The sequence below is a fragment of the Gorilla gorilla genome, chromosome 16, assembly GCF_029281585.2.
Source record: "Gorilla gorilla gorilla isolate KB3781 chromosome 16, NHGRI_mGorGor1-v2.1_pri, whole genome shotgun sequence".
Lineage (NCBI taxonomy): Eukaryota > Metazoa > Chordata > Mammalia > Primates > Hominidae > Gorilla > Gorilla gorilla.
In genome coordinates, this window is record NC_073240.2 from 93321159 (window position 1) to 93340563 (window position 19405).

General features: G+C 46.4%; 1 protein-coding gene across 15 annotated transcripts in view; it reads left to right on the forward strand.

The window, feature by feature from the left end:
* The window catches only part of SLCO3A1 (solute carrier organic anion transporter family member 3A1), a 325592-nt gene that overhangs the window by 251820 nt on the left and 54367 nt on the right, over positions 1–19405 (forward strand). For all 15 annotated transcript variants that reach the window (XR_008672246.2, XR_008672245.2, XM_031002267.3 and 12 more), the window contains 2 exons: positions 1586–1849; positions 17911–18075. Coding sequence is in view for 13 of the 15 variants with exons in the window: in XM_031002267.3 (XP_030858127.1) it covers positions 1586–1849; positions 17911–18075 (429 nt within the window). In the remaining 2 variants the exon portion in view is untranslated. The remainder of the gene's footprint in view (positions 1–1585; positions 1850–17910; positions 18076–19405) is intronic.

Sequence of the window (19405 nt, forward strand, 5' to 3'; positions counted from 1 at the left end):
ATCTCCAGGACAGTTACTACCAGGGTTCCAAAGGCCACTTGCTACCTACTGGAAGAGCTGGTGGCCTTAGGCTCATGGCACAAAGAGCAGGAATTGATCATTCACCTCGGGCCCTATAGAGAGCCCAAAAACAGACATTGAAGAGGGGCAGTGGAACAGAAAGGTGAGAGCGTGGACCTTGGCATGTGTATACCTGTGTTCCGTTCTTCAGCCCCATGAACCTGGGCAAGGAACCTAACCTAAGCCTCAGTTTCTCCATCTATAGAAAACAGATAATAAAAGTCCTGCCTTGTAGAGTTATGGGGAAGGTTGGCTGGAACAGTTAAGAATGTGCTCTGCATAATGCCTGGTGCAGAGGAAGCCCTCAATAAATGATGGCTGGCCTTATCATTAATGCTAGCTGAGGAGTCTTCAGGGAGAGCATTTCATGAATGCTGAAGTGTTCATCTGGTGTCTGCGGTCATTACTCTTCCCAGAGCTGTCCATCCATCTGGTCCAGGCCTGCAGCCCTGTTGGTCTTACCTCATACACCATTGCCCAGATCTCCCCAGTTCTCCTTCCATGTTCCAGGGGCATGGTTTATTATCAGAGAGACATTTCTAAGCAGCTCACCTGGGAGCCGTGCTGTACAAGGCAGGTGTAAAGAGAGAGAAAGAAAAAAACTGTACCAAAGGGTAAGCTGAAGTTTATGTTCTTGTGACTTAGCTGGCACAATAAAAGAAATAGTGGTACAGTGCCACCAAACCATATGCCTAGCACCTTTAAGCACATGAGTTGGCTGCAAAGCTTTGTATTAGAGAGCTGGTGCCAAACCACAGGCCACCAACAAAGTTGGCATTAAGTAATTAATTAATGCATGGAAACAAAGGCCCCTCACCATAAGTAACAGGCTACCATCATCTGGGTGCCCAAGCATGCGCCAGGCACTCTTCTGAGCATTTTATGTCTGGTGTGGTCATTTGATCTTCCCACTAAGTACTGCCATCATCATAGATGTTATACAGATCAGTAAACTGAGGCATAGAGAGTTCAAACCGCTGGCGTAGGGTCACACAGAGACAAGGGGGTAGGACTTCAACCCAGGCAGCCTGGCTTCAGAGGCCCTGCTCTAAAACCCTATTGTGCGCCTCCCCTTATGAGCTGTGAACCTAATTTAAGACAGTGAGTGGGGCATTGAGTGGGATCTCATATGAGCTGCTTTTTGGAAGCCAATATACCTGGTGAAACTCTACCTCTGAACAATAAACATTTCCTTGTGTTTCTTTGAGCACACCTTGGCAGTGCTGCCAAGCCAGTTTTAGCCTAAATTCAGAGAACGTCTGGCTTCTCACTGTTTTTGTTTAGACCGATATAAACACAGGGTAGACAAGAAAATTAAGGAGGGAATGTGATCAGCCTGCGGCTTTGAGAGAAACAGAACCGCTGGTGTGGAACAATAGGCTTCGTAGCCTGGCAGCCAGAGTTCCCGACCGCAAGTCATTTCTAGAGCCCTTGCCCTCTCTGTTCAGCTGACTCAGATTCTCAGCAAAGTCCCCAGTGGTCCAGCCTTCTTTTCTCCACTAAGCTGTGCTCTTTCCATTTACAGGTAACCTGGACATCACTCCGGACGACCCCCGCTGGATCGGAGCCTGGTGGGGTGGCTTTCTGCTCTGCGGTGCCTTACTCTTCTTCTCTTCCCTCTTGATGTTTGGGTTTCCACAGTCCCTGCCCCCGCACTCAGACCCCGCCATGGAAAGCGAGCAGGCCATGCTCTCCGAAAGAGAATACGAGAGACCCAAGCCCAGCAACGGGGTCCTGAGGCACCCCCTGGAGCCAGACAGCAGTGCCTCCTGTTTCCAGCAGCTGAGAGGTAAAGGTGGCCTCATCTGCCTCTGCTCAGAACAGTAGGGGGATTGGGATGGGGCTGATGAGTGAAGGGGTGGCACCCAGGACTGGGGTGCTTGGGGACTTGGTGGAGGCAGAATAATATTGGCTTGCATGGCTGGCCTCTACCAGCCAGGTGCTTAACTTATTCCTGAGAAGTAAATAACCTGACTTGCTTAATAAAAACAAAAATAAAGTAGCTACCATTTGTTAAAGGGACCCAGTGGTTAGTATGGGACCTGACATTTAATAAAGATAAATGTCTTTAGAAGGAAGCAAAATATTCTGTGGAGCTTTTTTGAATTCTTTCAGGCCACCTATAAGCACCTGGAAGCAATAAAGGAACTTTGAAGTTGGCTTCCTTTGCCTGATATCAGCATTCTTTAAAAAGCCAACTCCAGCCGGGCGCGGTGGCTGTAATCCCAGCCACCGCGCCCGGTGTAATCACATCTGTAATCCCAGCCACCGCGCCCAGTGTAATCACATCTGTAATCCCAGCCACCGCGCCCGGTGTAATCACATCTGTAATCCCAGCCCTTTGGGAAGCCAAGGCAGGTGGATCACTTGAGGTCAGAGGTTTGAGACCAGCCTGGCCAACGTGGTGAAACCCCATATCTGCTAAAATACAAAAATTAGCTGGGCTTGGTGGCATGTGCCTGTAATCCCAGCTACTCGGGAGGCTGAGGCAGGAGAATCGCTTGATCCTGGGTTCAAGCTCACCAGAGGTTGCAGTGAACCAAGATTGCGCCACTGCACTCCAGTCTGGGTGACACAACAAGACTCTCATCTCAAAAGAAAAAAAAAACCACCTTCAAAGTACATTTCTTTACATTCACTTTGTCCTTTCATTGTCTCCACTAAAGATGAGAGATGTTTTCCTGCAGAAGGAAATATTAACCCAGTCTTAATGATACAGTCACACTTTAGGATGCAGCAAAGCTCTTGCTATCATTTTTTAAAGAAAAAAAGTGCAACTTTTCTGACAAAATGGTGAAGCACAAACAATGATGCAGAATGAGAATGAGAACCCCCCGCCACCACCGCCCAAGTTGTTTCCATCTTCAGCACAATCCTTTAAAGAGGAGGAAAATGACAAGGAGCTGAATGTAGCCTGGCAGTTTCAGAAGCTGCTCGGCGACTATCAGGCGAGGTATGTGTGGGGTTCCTTAATGCACACGACTCCTTGCTCAGCTCCCCTGACGTCCTGCTGGATTTTAGAAATGAGTGGGCTCATGCAGCCAGGAGCAAGGTCAGGCACTACTTCGCAGGGAAGCTGGGATGCAGAAGGGAGATGGTCAGTCCCCTCTGTGCAGGTATGCGGCACTCAGCCGGGCCAGCCTTCTGAAGCGGCAGATGCAGTCCTACTGTGCTTTATTTAGACATTTCCTAGCAGTGAAAGTCTGTTTACTAAACTTCTGTGTAACAATGTGCGCCTTCTATAGAGATGCTAGAGATTTGTGGAGAGAAGCTTGAACTGCTTTGTGTTCAGCCCTCTGTTCTGTTCCTCACCAGCCCTGCGATCATTAACTGCCCCCTGCTTCTTTTCCACGAGTGTAAAACTGTAATAACACAGTTCCTCACTGCCAGTGCTGTCTCGAGAATGAAAGCACTGCTGCAGAAGACTGTCTGTTAATCGTACCTGTTAGTCCATGAGGAATCTCAAGAACTTGTGCGATTTCTGAAAAGAGACAAATTTAATATCGTAATGTTATGTCTGGCCCCATGTTCCATGATGGTTTCTACCAATGCTGTAATTTGGAATCATCCATAAAATTTAAGTTCCAGAACACACTGGTAGATGAGAAGGCCAGCCAATCTGTGTCCTCTAAGGTTGCCTTGGTTGGAATGCCCCCGTCCTCATGCACGTGTGCTTAATAAAATAGGCTCACTTCCAGCAGGCCCCAGGCAAGGAGGGTGCCTGCGACTCCCCTAGTAGCAGGAGAGTGATGCCTGCGACTCCCCTAATAGAACAGCCATCCATAGAAAGTGTCCTGGTAACTAGACCCCTAGGAATAAATTGGGCAGGCATGAGAGTGTGGCTTTCAAAGGACATCCTGGCCCTGGGCGACTACAGTATTTCCAGGTTGCTCCCCACCTCGGGATGATGACCCTGTTTCCCTAGGGCTCTGATTGTAAAAGCTGCACTAGTAATCACTTGTCTTTCATCTCTGGGAATAAAAAGATGAAAAAGATACAAGGTGCCATCAGAGAACTCACCATCCCACACAGGACCAGGTCTGCAAGTCAGCAAAGGCAGCCCAGTGTTTTGAGAACCGCAATAACAAGCAGCACAGGTGGTAACAGAAATGCAGCAAAGAGGCAGAGAGAAGCCCACCGCTCCTGGGTCAGGAGTCGCGGGTGAGGGAAGGGTCAGCGGCAGAGCTGAGCCAACTCTTGAGGCCTGCTATGGCTTCACCATTCTTGGGTCATGATTCAGTCGCTCATTAACTCATTTGTTTTATTCCATTGGTAGTTACTGAGACCCTACTAGGTGCTGAGCACAGCCTTGACTAAAGTGATTTATCTTCTGGAGCTTATGTTCCGCTAGGATGCAATAGGCAAGCTCAGAGCAATGACAAGGTAAGCAAGCACTGGGTGAGCTGCCGTTGAGCTGACAAGTACACAGTCAGATAGACAAGTCTGGGACCCGCAAGGCCATATTGATTACAAATTGTGATCTGTATACGCACAGGCTTTGCTTCTGATGGTTAATGATTTTAATTTAGAATTAACAATTCCCAGAGGCAATTGGCCCATAATGGACTAAAAGGATGTCTCAACAGGAAAAGAAGAAAGTGTTTCTGCAAGATTCCTTAAGAGCCAAAATACAGTGAAATGAGCTATTATGCTAATAAACACATTTTACACGTGCCATTGCATGAAGTGGGGCCACAGTCGTTTACATGATTTATTTCTCCATGCGAGACACATGTTTTTGCTATATGAGCTTTTCCACCAAAAGCACCATGCAGTGTGCCCTGGCATTCCAAAACCCTTCATCCAGTTTGCATCGTGGAAAACCCACACTGCAAATGCAGTGCTATATACATGCAGTGTGTTACACATTTGTGGGTTTAAATAAGCTGAACAACGTTGCATCTATACATAGAACGGACATTGCTCCTAAAACCCCTGTGTTGCAATTTCTCATCCATTTTGTTTGAGCTTGCAAATGGGTTTCTTCTTTGGCCATCAATCTGTGCCCCCTGCCATGCTCTGCAGACAGCAAAGGCCCCCTGAGAAGAGCTGGCATTATGCCAGGAAGAGCCCTTCCAGCCCCCTCTTCTCTGGAACTTAGAGTCTTCTCCTGCTCCTAGGAGAGAATGGGGCTGTCTGCTTTGAGGCAGACCCACCTGGGTTAAAGTCCAGCTCAGTCGGTTCTTAATCATGCAGCCTTGGCCACATCACTTAACTCCTCTCAGCTTTCACATATGGTGTCTGGTTTAGTCTTTACAAAAGCTGTGTAAGGTCAGTATCACTGTTTATTCCTGTCTATAGATGAGAAAACCAAGCTCTGGTGATATGGGGATTTGAGTCTGTGGTTCGATTTTCAGAACATTCCCCTAAAAAAAGCGGGCTACAGAGGTCTGCTTCCAACAGTCAGCCATCATTTGGGTTTGCAACCCTTATCCAAAGCTGAGAGACGGAAAGCCCGGAGTCTTGCTCTAGGTCAGCCTGGAAGTCCCCATCTTATAGCAACAGCCCCATAACCATCTTACCATGCAGAAAGCAGATGAACAAATGCTTGGGTTTGTTAAACTCCAGTATCTCCCCGATGTTGGGGCTGGCCAAGCCAAGGCACATTTTTACTTCTCAGCTGCCCCACCAAATAACTTTTCCTTTAAGACCTGCTCTGGCTCTGCTCCTCCCTGATCTTGCATTTTGGACGGCCTGTTTTTTACACACCTCACATTCGTCCTCTTGTGTCCTCTCCTCCCCTTTCCTACATGGTAAGCCGTGTGTGGGCAAGACTGCACCTAGTGTGCTGAATCTAGCAAATGCTCAGAATTTGCAGAATTGCTTGTGAGAGGCTGCACCTGGAGGGAAGAAGTTCAGAGACTGTAATAGACAAATGTACAGTATCATCATCAGATAGTGTATTAAATATCATCTCCACAGTTTTGTGCTCCATTGTAAGTTGTCTCTGGCATCTCTTGCCCTGAGAGGCCTTGATGGACGTGACGAGGGTCTCTTCTGCAGCCGCATGTCCATCTGCCTTCTCCCTCCAGCTCTGTACAGTTCCTGGAATGCATCAGGCAGTCTCTTGTTTGCTGCTATTTCTCCCTGGAATGCCCTTCTTCCTTCAGTTCACTTCTGGGCTGGACTCTTTCTCACCTCCCCAGGAAGCCCCCCAAAGCCCCTCTGTGTACCTGCCCCTATGTACCCGGTGCTAGGTTAGCTGCATTCCTCTGAGTTCCACAGAATCCCTGCAAAGCACCTGGGAACACATTACCATGGCAGTCTCTCTGCTTGTCTGTATCTGTCCAAAGATTATGCATTTTCCAGGGATGAAGCTGCAGTTCATCCAATGCACAGAACAGTGCATAGCATGTAGGTGATACTGGTTGAATGAAGTAATAAGTGAATACTTTCTTGCAAGCCTGCATGTATGTATAGACGTGGACACATGCACAGATAAAAGGTAATGATTGTTTTTTGTGCACTGTCATATTTCATCCCTGTAACCTTAGGAGGCATCGGTACCACTTACCAATAAGGCAAGTGAGGCTTGTAGATGGAAAGGAAAGGCATTTGAACCCGGGCGAAGGCTCCATTGTCTGTCTTTTTAACCATGGCATTATGCTGCCACTTCTGACAGTAAACGGACACTCTCTTAAAGAGTAAGTGGTGTCAGCAGGTGCTAAATGACTTCTTAGCAGAGTGTACTAAAAGTACGGCTGCTGGCTGCAACAGCACAGGTGTCCCCTAAAAAGATGGGTCTTCCAGACACAGCTGCAGCCTAAAAGGAAGGGAAGAACCAACTCCCTGCAACCATTGGCCTGTCCTGACCCTCTGCCAGGTTTTCTAGCTGGGATGAGTGTAACCGCACCAGAGGTTTAAAATCCAAAGGGAGAGTCCTGCCTTTGATCACTGAAAGAGAGGGCAATCAAAAGCTGAGCACTCTTGTCACTGAGCGCTTCATGCTGACTGCCAAGTGGTCTCTTCCTGTCCCAGAAAAGATAGCAGGTGCCAGCTGAGTGGGCAGGGCTGGGGCCTCAGGCTCAGAGTCTTTAAAGCCACCACCCAAATCTAGGAGATGAGTTATGATTTCCAGAGCTCTTGCATCGACCTCCCATTTGGCCCCCACAGGTGGAGGTGGCTGATGGGGTGGTTATGTTACTAATCTCTGTCCTGATCAGGGATCAGGACACCAAAGCTGGCAGGTGGTTGGGGAGACAGGGAGGGGTGAGTGATGTTAAACCAGGTACTTAGATTCCCGTGGCTGGGCTGGACCTAGTTCTCCAGATTCCAAATCCCGTGCTCTTTCCCCTGTTTCCTGTAAGGGTTCACTAAATTGTTCATAAACTGACGAAAGAGGAGAAAGGGAATCAGGCTGGGGCCCATGTAACAAAGCCCTTCCTGTGTCTGAGAAACTTACACTTCTGCTCAGCCTTTCCCCCCTCCAAAAGAGGCCATGCAGAGCCCAAGCTCTAGAGAAGGTTCACCTTTTGAGGAGTTGAGATCCTCCTGGGTCCTTGTAACCTCCCCTCCCCTCCAGCAATGCAGTCCATCCTGGAGTTAAGCTGATTTTGCCACCCAAGTCTCTCTCCAGCCTGCCCTTGATCTCTGTTGATCTGAGAGTCCTTGTTAACATTAACAAGGTAACACTCCACACTCCAGCATGCCCTGGGCCCTCCAGGCTGTTGTCCATGCTGTGATCTTTTCAGAACACATCTGATCAAGTTACTGCCTCTTGCTTTAAGGGATGGAGACAAAGTCCTTCCATGGTCTCTGAGTCCCTCCAAACCCTTCTCATGCCAGTCATGCCCTGTTCCCTCCACGCCCACCTCACTGGCCTCTTTTCAGTTCTCCCTATACGCCAGGCTCCTTTCCTCCTAGGACTCTGCATTCGTTCCCTCCACTGGAATTCTCATTTCATCTTCAGACATCAGCTCATGTGTCGTTTCTTAGGAACATCTTCCTGACCTGGTGGTAACCCTTCCAAGGCACATCATAATTTTCCTTTATATGTGTGAATAATTTTCCTTTATTCACTTACTCTGTATGCTTCATGAAGGCAGGGACTGCAGTTGTTTTTGCTCATGTCCTGGTACACAGCAGGTGCTCAGTGCCTGCTATGTGATAGGGGAGGGAGTAGATGGATTGCTGCTTTCCCTAAAGCTCCCCTGCCCCCTACTTCCCACTCAGGGTTTTGGCCTGTGTTTGACCAATCCATGGACGTAGACTTGGCAAGAGCTTCAGGTGTCCTGAGTGCCACCACCAGCCCACACGTGACTGCCTGTGTTGGAGAGGGTCTGCTCCTGGCACCCTGGCTGCTGAATGGTAGAGGATGTGCCAGCCCTGGTGCCAAAACTGACTTGCCCTGGGGACTCTGGGCTTCATGTTGTCACTTGTCCACCTTCTGGCAGGTGCTTTACATCTTGGTCAGGGAGCACATTCACCCCCGCCCCACCACTCTGCTTCCCACAGTTCAGCAGGAGCCACAGATTTGCCTCTCCACAGGACCCGGCTCATGCCTCTCCACAGGACCCGGCTCATGCCTCTCCACGTGACCCGGCTCATGCCTCTCCACGTGACCCGGCTCATGCCTGACCACGTGACCCGGCTCATGCCTCTCCACAGCTCAGGCCTGGCCACAGCACCGACTTCATGCTTCTGCATCTCAGCCTCCTCCATCCATTACCATCTAGCAGTCAGTTTCTGCTATGTTTTTCTTAATTAAAACCCTGTGCCTTTCAGCATAATGTTATCATGAGGAGCCTGGTGATCTGAGAGTCCTTGTTCTGCCGGTAACCAGCTGAGCACTTTTTTTTAATCATGCACTCTGTCCTCAGAACCATGTTCTTCCTGTGTGTGGATTTCCTGTTAAAGTTTTTCTTTCCTGATTCCATGGTGAAGGAAACCATCTGCCCTCCCAAATGCTTGGAATCCTGTGCCAGGCTGTGATTTACATTCTGCCATGTCACAGGAGTTGTTTTTATAGGTCCCCACGGACCAGACTGGTCACTGGCTTAAGTTCTTATCAATATTGATTGATAGGGGACCTGCTGTGGACAGCACTGGAGGGATAGGGCCATAGATAAGCTACAGCTGCGCTTCTCAAGTTATTTTAGCAAAGCTCCTGAGACAAACCATGTGAGGGTGCCTAGCATGATGCCTGGCACTTTGTTGATATTCCTGGAGTGCGTGTTGAATGAAAGAATGAAGGAAATAATTAGAAGGCAGCATTTCCCAATGAGGGTCCCTTGAGATGCTCAGGGAAAAACAAATCAACAGCAGCAATAACAGAAGGATGGGGAAATGGTTACATGGCCAAATAACTTTGGGAACCTGTGTGCTGTTTGATCATCTCTGAGATTCATACTTCTCAAACATATGTGACTCGGAACTGTTTTAGTCACATTAACTGTAGCTACTTGGCTAATGCTTCCAGAATACAGGGTAGAAAGCGGAAAGGCTCACAGGAGTTTCAAAGGGATGAACTGAGGACCAGAGAGAGGGGACTTGGAGATACTTGATTAAAGATTGTAGCATTTCACCCCAGTCTGGAAGGATAAGCAGGATCCCCGTGGATGGAGAGAGAAGAGCTTTGGGATGGGGGACAGGGATGAGCAGAGACACATGGACAGGAATGCCCAAGACACTGTTGGGAGCTAGACGTCTGGTTTTAGAAAAGGTCATGCTGGAAGGCAGACTAGGGGCTGCTTCCACACCAGCAGTTCCTGGTATCTGAAGCTGCTCATGGAGGCTTTTGTGAAATTATGAATGAGTTATTGAAAGCCTTAGCATTGCCCTTCTGAAGCATCTGGACTTTATCTGAGGAGCCCTTGTTTCCCAGCCAGGAGTTTGAGTCAGCATCAGCTGTGGAGTTTCTTGAACCACCCTGTGTGTGGGCCACAGCCCAGGAATTCTGATTCTGTGGGTAGAGAAGGGGTCCAAGCATCTGGATGTTTTCGAAGCCCCCTAGATGATTCTGTGTGAACTCCCAATTGCCAATGAATGCCAGAAGCAGTGGGGGGTTCTTTGAGTGGCCTCCTCTGGGGGCCAACAGATCAGAGCTGGTCCTCCTGCATTTGTACAGGCAGGGGACATGTAATGGCAGGGGACTCTCTCACCAAATAAGCTTGGGACACCGTAGACACTGTGATCCTTGTGGAGATTCATAAGTGATATATTAGCGCATGAAGGCTCTGAGAAGGGCTGCTGTAAACTCAACACTTGAGGAAATACCATCAGGAACTCTAGGCTTAAAGATGGGCATTTATGTCCATCGGGTATTTCACCCCCACTGTTTCTTTTATGAATGTCAGTATTTCTCTTTCCAGACTTCCCAGGGTGAATGCCCCCATTGTTGGAGTTTTCATGAATGCCAAATACAGTCAGCCTTGCTGCTATGGAGGTGGCCACCACTCTCCCAAAGAAGGTTCTTAGGGGCTGGCCTGGAGTAGTGAAAGCGGTTGTTTGCTTACAAAAGCCTATTCCCTTAGTCTTTTTCTCTCTGCTACCTCTGACCTGGAAAGACACCATGTTGGGTCTGAATAAGACGTTGCTGCCTCCCAGACTTCTTTCTTCATCTCTGTGATCCCGAGCGGAGCCTGCGCTTTTCTGACTTCACACTCCAGAGGGACGGAAATGACTGGGGCGACACCAATTTGGAGCTGCAGCTTGCAGGAAGCTAACTGCACCTCTGCAGACACTTGTTTTGTGCTTTAAACTGGCTAATGGGCAGCCACATGACTCTTTTTCTCTTGGGCCTTCTTGGTGGGGTTATGAAGCGTTGGCGACCTTAAAGGAATCAATAGAATTGATGGGGGAGTTATCCCAGCCAGCCCGCACCCAGCTAACATTGGGATTTCATTCTAAATGCTCATTTCTGATGCTGATCATTTATTTGTTCACTCAAGCCACAAGGTGCAAAGGAAGCACTACCCTCTGCCTCTTATCTCCAGAGGATGGTCAAAAGGAAACCCAGTAGCTACTTCTCTCAAACTTGCAAAGAGAAGGTGCTAGGAAGCGCTCCCATGGGCTCCTCAATAGCCCAGGGCAGAGGTTAGGAGGCAAGTTCATCCACAGCAATGAAACCGTGGTGGATCTGAAGCTGGGGCCGGAGGCTGCCCCATGTGGGGCCAGTGTGTGGCAGGCGCTTGCTTTTAGAAGACTCCCAGACACTGCAGGCCTCCTCTCCCACCTGGGCTTTCCTCTACCCCTACGCAAGGGAATGGCTTAGACACCTCCAGAATCGACAGCGTAAATGAAGAAGAGACTGACATTCTGGATTATTGCCCCTATAGGCCAGGAGTTTGAGTCAGCATCACCTGTGGAGTTTCTTGAACCGCCCTGTTTGTGGGCCACAGCCCAGGAATTTTGATTCTGTGAGTAGAGAAGGGGTCCAAGCATCTGTAGGTTTTCAAAGCCTCCTAGATGATTCTTTGTGAACTCCCAATTGCACATGAATGCCAGAAGCAATGGGGGGGGGGGGTTCTTTGATCTCCCCTGGGGGCCAACAGGTCAGAGCTGGTCCTCCTGCATTTGTACAGGCAGGGGGCATGTAATGGCAGGGAACTGACTTAACAAATAAGCTCACCCTGACTGTAGAAGCAAGGGTCCAAATGTGTTTCCACCCGGACAGTGAACCTGTGGCATGTCACTAATGGTTGGTTCATAAGTTTTTTTCTGTTGCCTCAGTTAATGTTTCTTATGAGGCTATAACAGGTACCCTTCAAAGCTTTGCAATTCATTCATTCATTTTAAAATTTACTTATTAGATTCTTTAATACCCCTTGAGTTTGTTAAGTGTCTGCTCTTACTGGGCGTGGTGCTCACATCTAATGACGGAACTGCTCCATCCTTGCTCCCAGGTGGCTTCTGGCTTGGGAGATGAGAAGGACTCAGGCAAGGGCATCCAGCCTGCACGGGGCACATTAGCAACCAACTCGGTGGTTGCTAAACCTTGATGCTATTCCATGACACTGTTTCTCCTAGGAGTCACTGCACCTTGGATTCACACCCGTGCTTCCGTCACAGTATTTTTCTACATCTTTATTATTTCTTCCTCTTTCCCTTTTTTTAAATTATGATTTGAAGACTGTCATTTATCTCATCTAAGACCTCCCTGCTCTCTGTTCTCTTCTGTCTGTGGGTCTCATGTGTTGGGAAGCTCCTCATGGCAACTCAACATTCAGAAAAACAACTTTTATAGATTCAAGTCCCCACAAAATACCTGAATGTTAAGCACGTGGACTTTGGAGCTCAGGCTGACCTTAATTCAAATCCACCCTCCCTCACCTCCCAGCTCTGCATTCTTGGGCAAGGTGGAATTTATAGCCTCTCAATGAAGCGTTGGTTTCCTTATGTCTGGAGTGATAATGTTAAGACAATAACCCAAAAAGCATTGGCTACCATTGTAATTACTGAGCAGTTGCATGCATTAGCTTCATCTCCCCTTCTTGGGAGCCGTGACAGTGGTGTGTTGACAGCAATGTTATCAAAGGAAAAGAAAGTCAAGGCCAACTTCAGTAGAGAAGATTAAAAGCAGAAATACACCGAGAGTCCAGCAGGTACACTGAGCCCCATGATAACCACTGCCTGGGGCAACTTCAATTCCGGGGAACTGGACATGGAAACCAAGGCCATGGACAAGTACATTGCTTCCTGACCTGGCCTGCTGCCTGGCCCTCTGGAGGTAGGAGCTCTTCTTGACCACAGAGATGGCCCAGGAACTCAGCCCAGCCCACTTTCTCCATGGCTATGGCTGCCCCACTTCACATTCTTTCCCTTCTCTGCTAGCTCACCAAGCGGTGCACACAGATACATCTGCAGCAAGTCGTGTATCCCCATGGCTCTGAGGAACACTACACATGACAAGGAGCCTGAGGGTTTCCTCCATGACTTGACCATGGATCACTTTTTTGTATTAATTATTATTATTCTTACTGAGCTCACACCTGTGTGCCAGAGACACTGGGCCACGTGCTTTACACACTTGGGTCTCATTTCATCTTTATAGCAGTCTGTGGGGTAGAGTTCTGTGCTCCAGTCACTTCCACATCTACTAAAGCCTTGAAGCCAGAATTCAGTCCCCATTACCTGACTCCCTAGACCAGGTTCTTAGCCATTATTTTATACAACCTCATTCAGCAAAACCTTTTCTACAGTACAAGCCTCCTCTTTCAGCTCTACAATTCTTTCTTCCTTTTATTAATATTTCTCCCTCCCTCTCTTCCCTAGTTCTCTTCCCTCAAAAAAAAAAAAAATGGACTAAGTCCCAGATCCATGCCAGATCTGGTCATTTTCCCCAACCTAGGCAGAAATTTTTTATTATTATTATTGCTATTACTATCATTATTTCTTAGAATTAAGCTGCACCTTTGACTACCAGGAGTGGCCTGCATGTTTAATCTTCAAACCAAGAGCAGCTCAGAAGCCAGACCAGAATAGCATACTGGTTACAAGCACATGCCATGGCAGCAGGTACCAGGGTTTCAGTTTCTGCTGTGCTGCTCTAACCATGGGACCTCTCTCTGCCTCAGCTTTTTCATCTGTAAATGGGGGATTTAATAGTCCCAAGATCACAGGTTTGCTGTGAGCATTGTGTGAGCAGATAGGTAAGCATTTAGAACGGCATTTTTGCACAAAGGAAATGCTCTGTCAACGTTAGTTTTCATGACTCCTCCAAAATCTGCCTTTCTCCGTCCTGAAGGACCCATAAGTTTCCAAGAACTCTTAATCCTACAGGAATCTCTTTTAAAGATTAGCAGTAGAAAACCTGTTTTCCCTAGAGACCGCTCTCCTGCCGCTCTTTCCAACTTTGTGTCATCTTGCTGGTGACAGTACCAAGCTCCTAATGAGAGTTGAAGAGGTTTCTCCAGCTGGTGAGGCTGCATAGTTCAAGCCAGCCTACCTCCCACCTCCAGCTCCCAAGTTCTGAGGCTAAATCGGTAGGTGGGGGGTACATGGCTAAGAGAGTCTGTAGATGTTCAATGGCCTGGTGTGGCCTTGGTTCACCAGTTTCTGTTTGCCTGGGCCGCCCCATTAGCTGCTGCCTCCTTAGAAAGTCAGAATTTTATAGGCTTAACAATCTGTTTGAATGAAAAAGCTTGAAACACAGGGTTGGCCCTAGGACCAAGCTAATTAATAGTCCTTCTCAAACTAGGGTTTTGGAAGGTAGGCTGAACCTTTGAAAAGCAATCATCTTTTGAGGGTGCTACAAGTCATTGCAATAAAACTGGGGATGGGAGGAAGAATCTGGAAGGAAATAGCGAACCCAAGAGGAAACTGTCATTTCTGGAGGCAAGTTGCCTTGGTAGAGGGAAAAAAAAGAATGTTCTTCATGCAAATAAGGCCCACTAAGTCTTTCTCAAGTCAAATGATTCAGTCAAATCATTCTCAAACCTAATGATTTTTCACATCTAATTCAAGGAGAAATTAGTTATTAGATATTAAGACAAAAGCAGGCAGACTTCTATCTTGACAAGGAATCCTTCCCACTGAAGTGGAATTATCTCCAGAATAATTAAATTGCTTGCTGAAGTATAAAAGCATTCCATTAACCGGAGTTGCCTTTGTTGAACAGTGCCTTCCTCATCCCCAAACAAATCATGATGACTCTGAACAAGGACAGGGAGATACCAGGACCTAAATAGATAATGTGATCAAACTAAAATCATCATCAGTGTCATTTCTGAGCCAAAGAGCAAAGTTGCTAATCAGCAAATGCTGGAGGTATCAGCCTTAGCCCGGCAGCAGTTTTACTTGTGACCAAGCGTGGCTGTGATGCTTTATTCTCTAAGAGTCCTAGACTCTGAAGATTCTGCACCCTAATGAAAAAAATGAAGGCTACAGTGAAAGCACAGCAGAGGATTTTTCCTGGAATGTCCCCAGCCTGCCTATTTGACATTGGCAGTGTTTCCAGAATTTAGATATCTTTATTCCAAAAGAGCACTGTGATTGAGAAATGGTGTTATTACTTGCCAAAACACATAAACCACCAGGACATTCAAATGTATTCATTACAAGGAGGCACTGTTATAACCCGATGTGATCCATACTGTTCTTACTACATTGTGAAACTTGTTGTTGTGTGGCATGGCCGGCAGGTCTCTTGCCACGGGTACACTACACCATCAGAATGTGCCACACAGTATAGCAAATAGATTTCACTCATTCATAGTGATTTATGAGGATAGAGTTGTAACATCCAGGGGGCTTCTGTACATGAAGAGAAATGCTTACCTCACTGTCCTCTGTTTATGCCCAGTGAATTCATCTGTGTTTGTTGAACAATCCACATATTTAAATATTTCACAGTCAGGATTACTCTAAATATTTGTACCATACTTTAAACATAATGTGGATTTAACACAGGAAAATTTCCCAACATTTACATATAGGTGTTATAAAGGTAAACACTTCTAAATATTTATTTGAAATGATATTTCTAAAAATTCAGATGATGGTAAATGTTTTAAACCTTGTAAAAATAGACAAAATACACACATAAAGACTAGTACACTTAAAATCGAGGAGGGTATAAGTGTATTAATACAATGGACTTGAAGTTGTTTTCTTATTATCTTTATTCTTATTCATATCCTTTTAAAAGTGTTATTTTTATTTGTGCATTTATTTCATCAGAGAGTTGCCTTTCTAATGTTTCAGGAGTTTTACAAGGAACCACCAAAGAACAGCCAAGGCCACCAGCTCTGGTTATCATCTGGTTATGACAGAGGATTCCGTTGCTCAGGCTTTGCCAATTCCAAGCTTTTGGTCATCTGGCTCAGTCCATTTGCATAACTAAGTTCTTTTTGTTATGTCGAAGAACCCTAAGATGCCTATCTTCTATGTAGATTTTCATTCTTGAAACTTGATACCATTCCTGGAAATGGTAAATTCTAAGTTTTGTATATCTGCCAGTTCTTGACTTATTGAGCTTGTCTGTTAACATTATTAAAAACTTATGCATCCCCTATTATTATTTTATTCTGATGAGTTGGGCCGCTTAGAGGTTTCATCTCCTACGAGATGAGATTGAGCCTGATAATTAGCTCTCTTCTTTAGGACAGCTGGCTAATTCATCACCTTGGAATGCAGTGTGAGACTCCCTGCCCACCTGTTTATTTGGCATGCCACCACGGCACTGATCAGTTTTTCCTAGACGTGGTGTAGCACCTCCTTCCTCTGGGACTGTGTTTTATCTGTTCTGTTTGCATAGGTGGAAACAAGTAAACTGCATGTCAGATACTCCACACTTTATGATCGCAGCAGCACAGACTTCCCTAACTTTAGTCTAGTCTCTGGGAAACCACCTCTATAATTTTTGCTTTATTTGCATTCCACCTGAACCATTATGCACTTAAGACTTCTCTTTAAGTAACTTTAAATCTACTTACTTTTTGTAGCCTAGCAGTGTCTTAAGCCATAACAGCCATGAAACCACGCATTCGATGTATCAGCTGTATTTCAGCTTTGTTGTAAGGACATATTAAAATCATGGCACAAATATTGAAATGACAGGGTTGTCCTGGTGCCCCAGAGCTCTCTTGTACACTGCCAGGATACGTCATACCATAATTTAGGAGACTTGGCTGAAGACCACATGCCAATGATTCTGATTGCTGGGAATATCCAAATAATGTGCTTGTTTTCAAAGGATTTTTAAAAAACGAATCTCCTATTTTAAAAGCACCAATATAAGGGGAAGTCTTAGTGGCATATGAAACCACATGCTTTAAGAAAAATAGAGTAAAATAAAGAAAGAATGAAGTACAAGACCTCAACAATTTCTGCTTTCCGGCTCTGTCATTATTTAAAGTGGTGCATGAACTTCAGAGCACTTTTGCCCATCCCCAGCTCTCATAGAAGCCCTGAGCACCAGGACTGAGTGGGAGGCTTCTTCTAGGGTAGACTGGGCAATGAGAAGAGATCCCCTAACGAGAAGGAAACACATTCAGCAAAGATCTACAGGCAGAGCATTCTTGTATAGGGAAGACCCCCAAGGACAAAGACCTGGGTGGGGTGGACCTGGGTGCAGGCGAGAAACGGCAAGAGCCACTGGGGCTGGACTGGAGGGTGGGAAGAGGAGGGGCTAGGGGGTGTGATCAGATCACTGAGGGGCAGACCTCGGGCCGTGGTACAGCCTATGGATTTTGACCATTCCAGGGTTTTGAGCAGGAAACTGATTTGAGCTGATCTCGCTTGACTGCTACTCAGGGAATTATTATATTGGATCAAGAGCGAAAACCAAGACCCCAGTTGGGTGGCTCTGGTGGTCTCCAAGTGAGAGCTGATGGAAATTTTGCCAGAGAGGTAGCCATGAAGATGGCAAGAAGGAGTTTGATTAGGCATGTACACATTTTGGAGAGCACAAGAATTTCATATCTTTCTTGAAACTGTTAAGTATATTTTCTTATATATATAGATCCATCAATAGGTATATTGACATATACTTAAATATATTGATATTTATACTTTATTTTATATACACACACACACACACACACACATTTTTTTCTTTTGAGAAACAATCCCCAAACTCTTTGTTAGTAGAGGATGAAAATATCTTCTGACATTGCTTTAAAAAAATTTTAGTGTGTCTAGTGAACTGTAAGAAAAGTCCTGGTATCTCTCCTGTTTTAGTAGAAGATAGTAATTGGCAACATGTCAGTGTATGCTTTGAAGCCAGAGATTTCACAATCATGGATGACTTATGGGGTGTAGATTTTGGCCTTAGCAACTGGGTACCTCTGGATGCTGTTTGCTGAAATGGACAAGAGCAGGCCAAGAAGGGGCCTTCGGAGCAGGGGGCTATAAGATGGGAGCACAGGGTGTGACCTTGACCCTGACCATCTGCCTTCTCTCTCCCTGCAGTGATCCCGAAGGTCACCAAGCACCTGCTCTCAAACCCTGTGTTCACCTGCATCATCCTGGCCGCCTGCATGGAGATTGCAGTGGTGGCTGGCTTTGCTGCCTTTTTGGGGAAGTACCTGGAGCAGCAGTTTAACCTCACCACCTCTTCTGCCAACCAGCTGCTTGGTGAGTGTGTCCTCAGGCCCCCTGAGAGGGTCGGGGGAGGGTGTCCTGTGTGTAAGGCACTAAAAATTTACTGAGCCCTGCTGAAGAACCCCACTCTGCTCTGGGCCTACAGCAACAAGATATATGTGGCCTCTGTGCACAAGGAATTTAAAGTATATTCTCAGAGTAAGATTTGCCTGCCTGGGTCAATTGCTAAAAGCACATGCTAATAAAGAGTGAAAATATAAAATGTACATTTGAGAGGCCAATAAGTCGATAGATGGGTGTGAAATGGGAAATTTGGGGAAGCTATGATGAAGAAGGATAAATCTTGAAAGGTTAGCAGGTTTTAATCAGCCACATAAAGTAAGAATATTCTTGGCAGCATGAAACCCATAGTTAACTGCAGAGCTTGGAAGCCGTACACTCCCTACTCCTCCCTGTGCCCACAGCAGACATAACTAATGGATCATGACACTCCTTCTCCCCAAGGTCAGGCATGGCTTTACAGTTCTTTAAATCGTAGACTACAGGTTTCTACTCCCAATTGTTCAGAGTTGACATACTAAAGAAAACCAATTTGCACTCATGAGAAGCAGTGTTGCTCAGGCAGGGTAAGGAATGTGGTCCTGCAGCATGTCTTAGTTTGCTTTTTGTTTTGTGACAATATATCATCCTTTACTTCAAATGACAGGAAGCTGCATTTGTTGAGTTAATCAGCTGAGATGTTGATAAGTAGTGGACACAACAGCAACAGACATAGCAGTTAAACAAGAGGGAAGAATCAACAATGGCTCTCAGGTTTCTGGCTTGGAGAGCTTGTGGTACCATTTGTAAAGACTGGAAATAACAAAGAAGAATCAGATCCATGCAAAGTTTCTGGATCAGACCTGAAGCTATTGAGTGTGAGATGCCCATAGCATATCTAAGTGATGTCCAGTATTCAGCCGAGGGGTCAAGAAGGGTCTCTGGGATGATAATCGATATTATATGTAGTAGTGGAGGTTCAGTTGCCTCAGTAAATGGATGGTAGTTGAGGACATCGGAGTGGAATTTACGTAAGAAAAAATGTGTAGAGTTAAAAAAAAGATAGGTGAAACCCCAACCTGAAGAAATAGAGGAGTCTGCAGAGAAATTTAAGCAACAGCACCCAAAAGAAATGCAGAGAATGTGGATCATGGAAGTCAAGGGTGAGATGATTCCAAGAAGAAAGCAGCCATCTGCAATGTGAGCAGTCAAGCAAGGTGAGGGCCCAAATGTCTCTGTTGGCTTTAGTGATGAGGACAGCTTGCAGCCTGTGTGAGGGCTGTGTCCCTGAAGTGGCAGTGATGGCACCCGTTCTGTGGTGTGG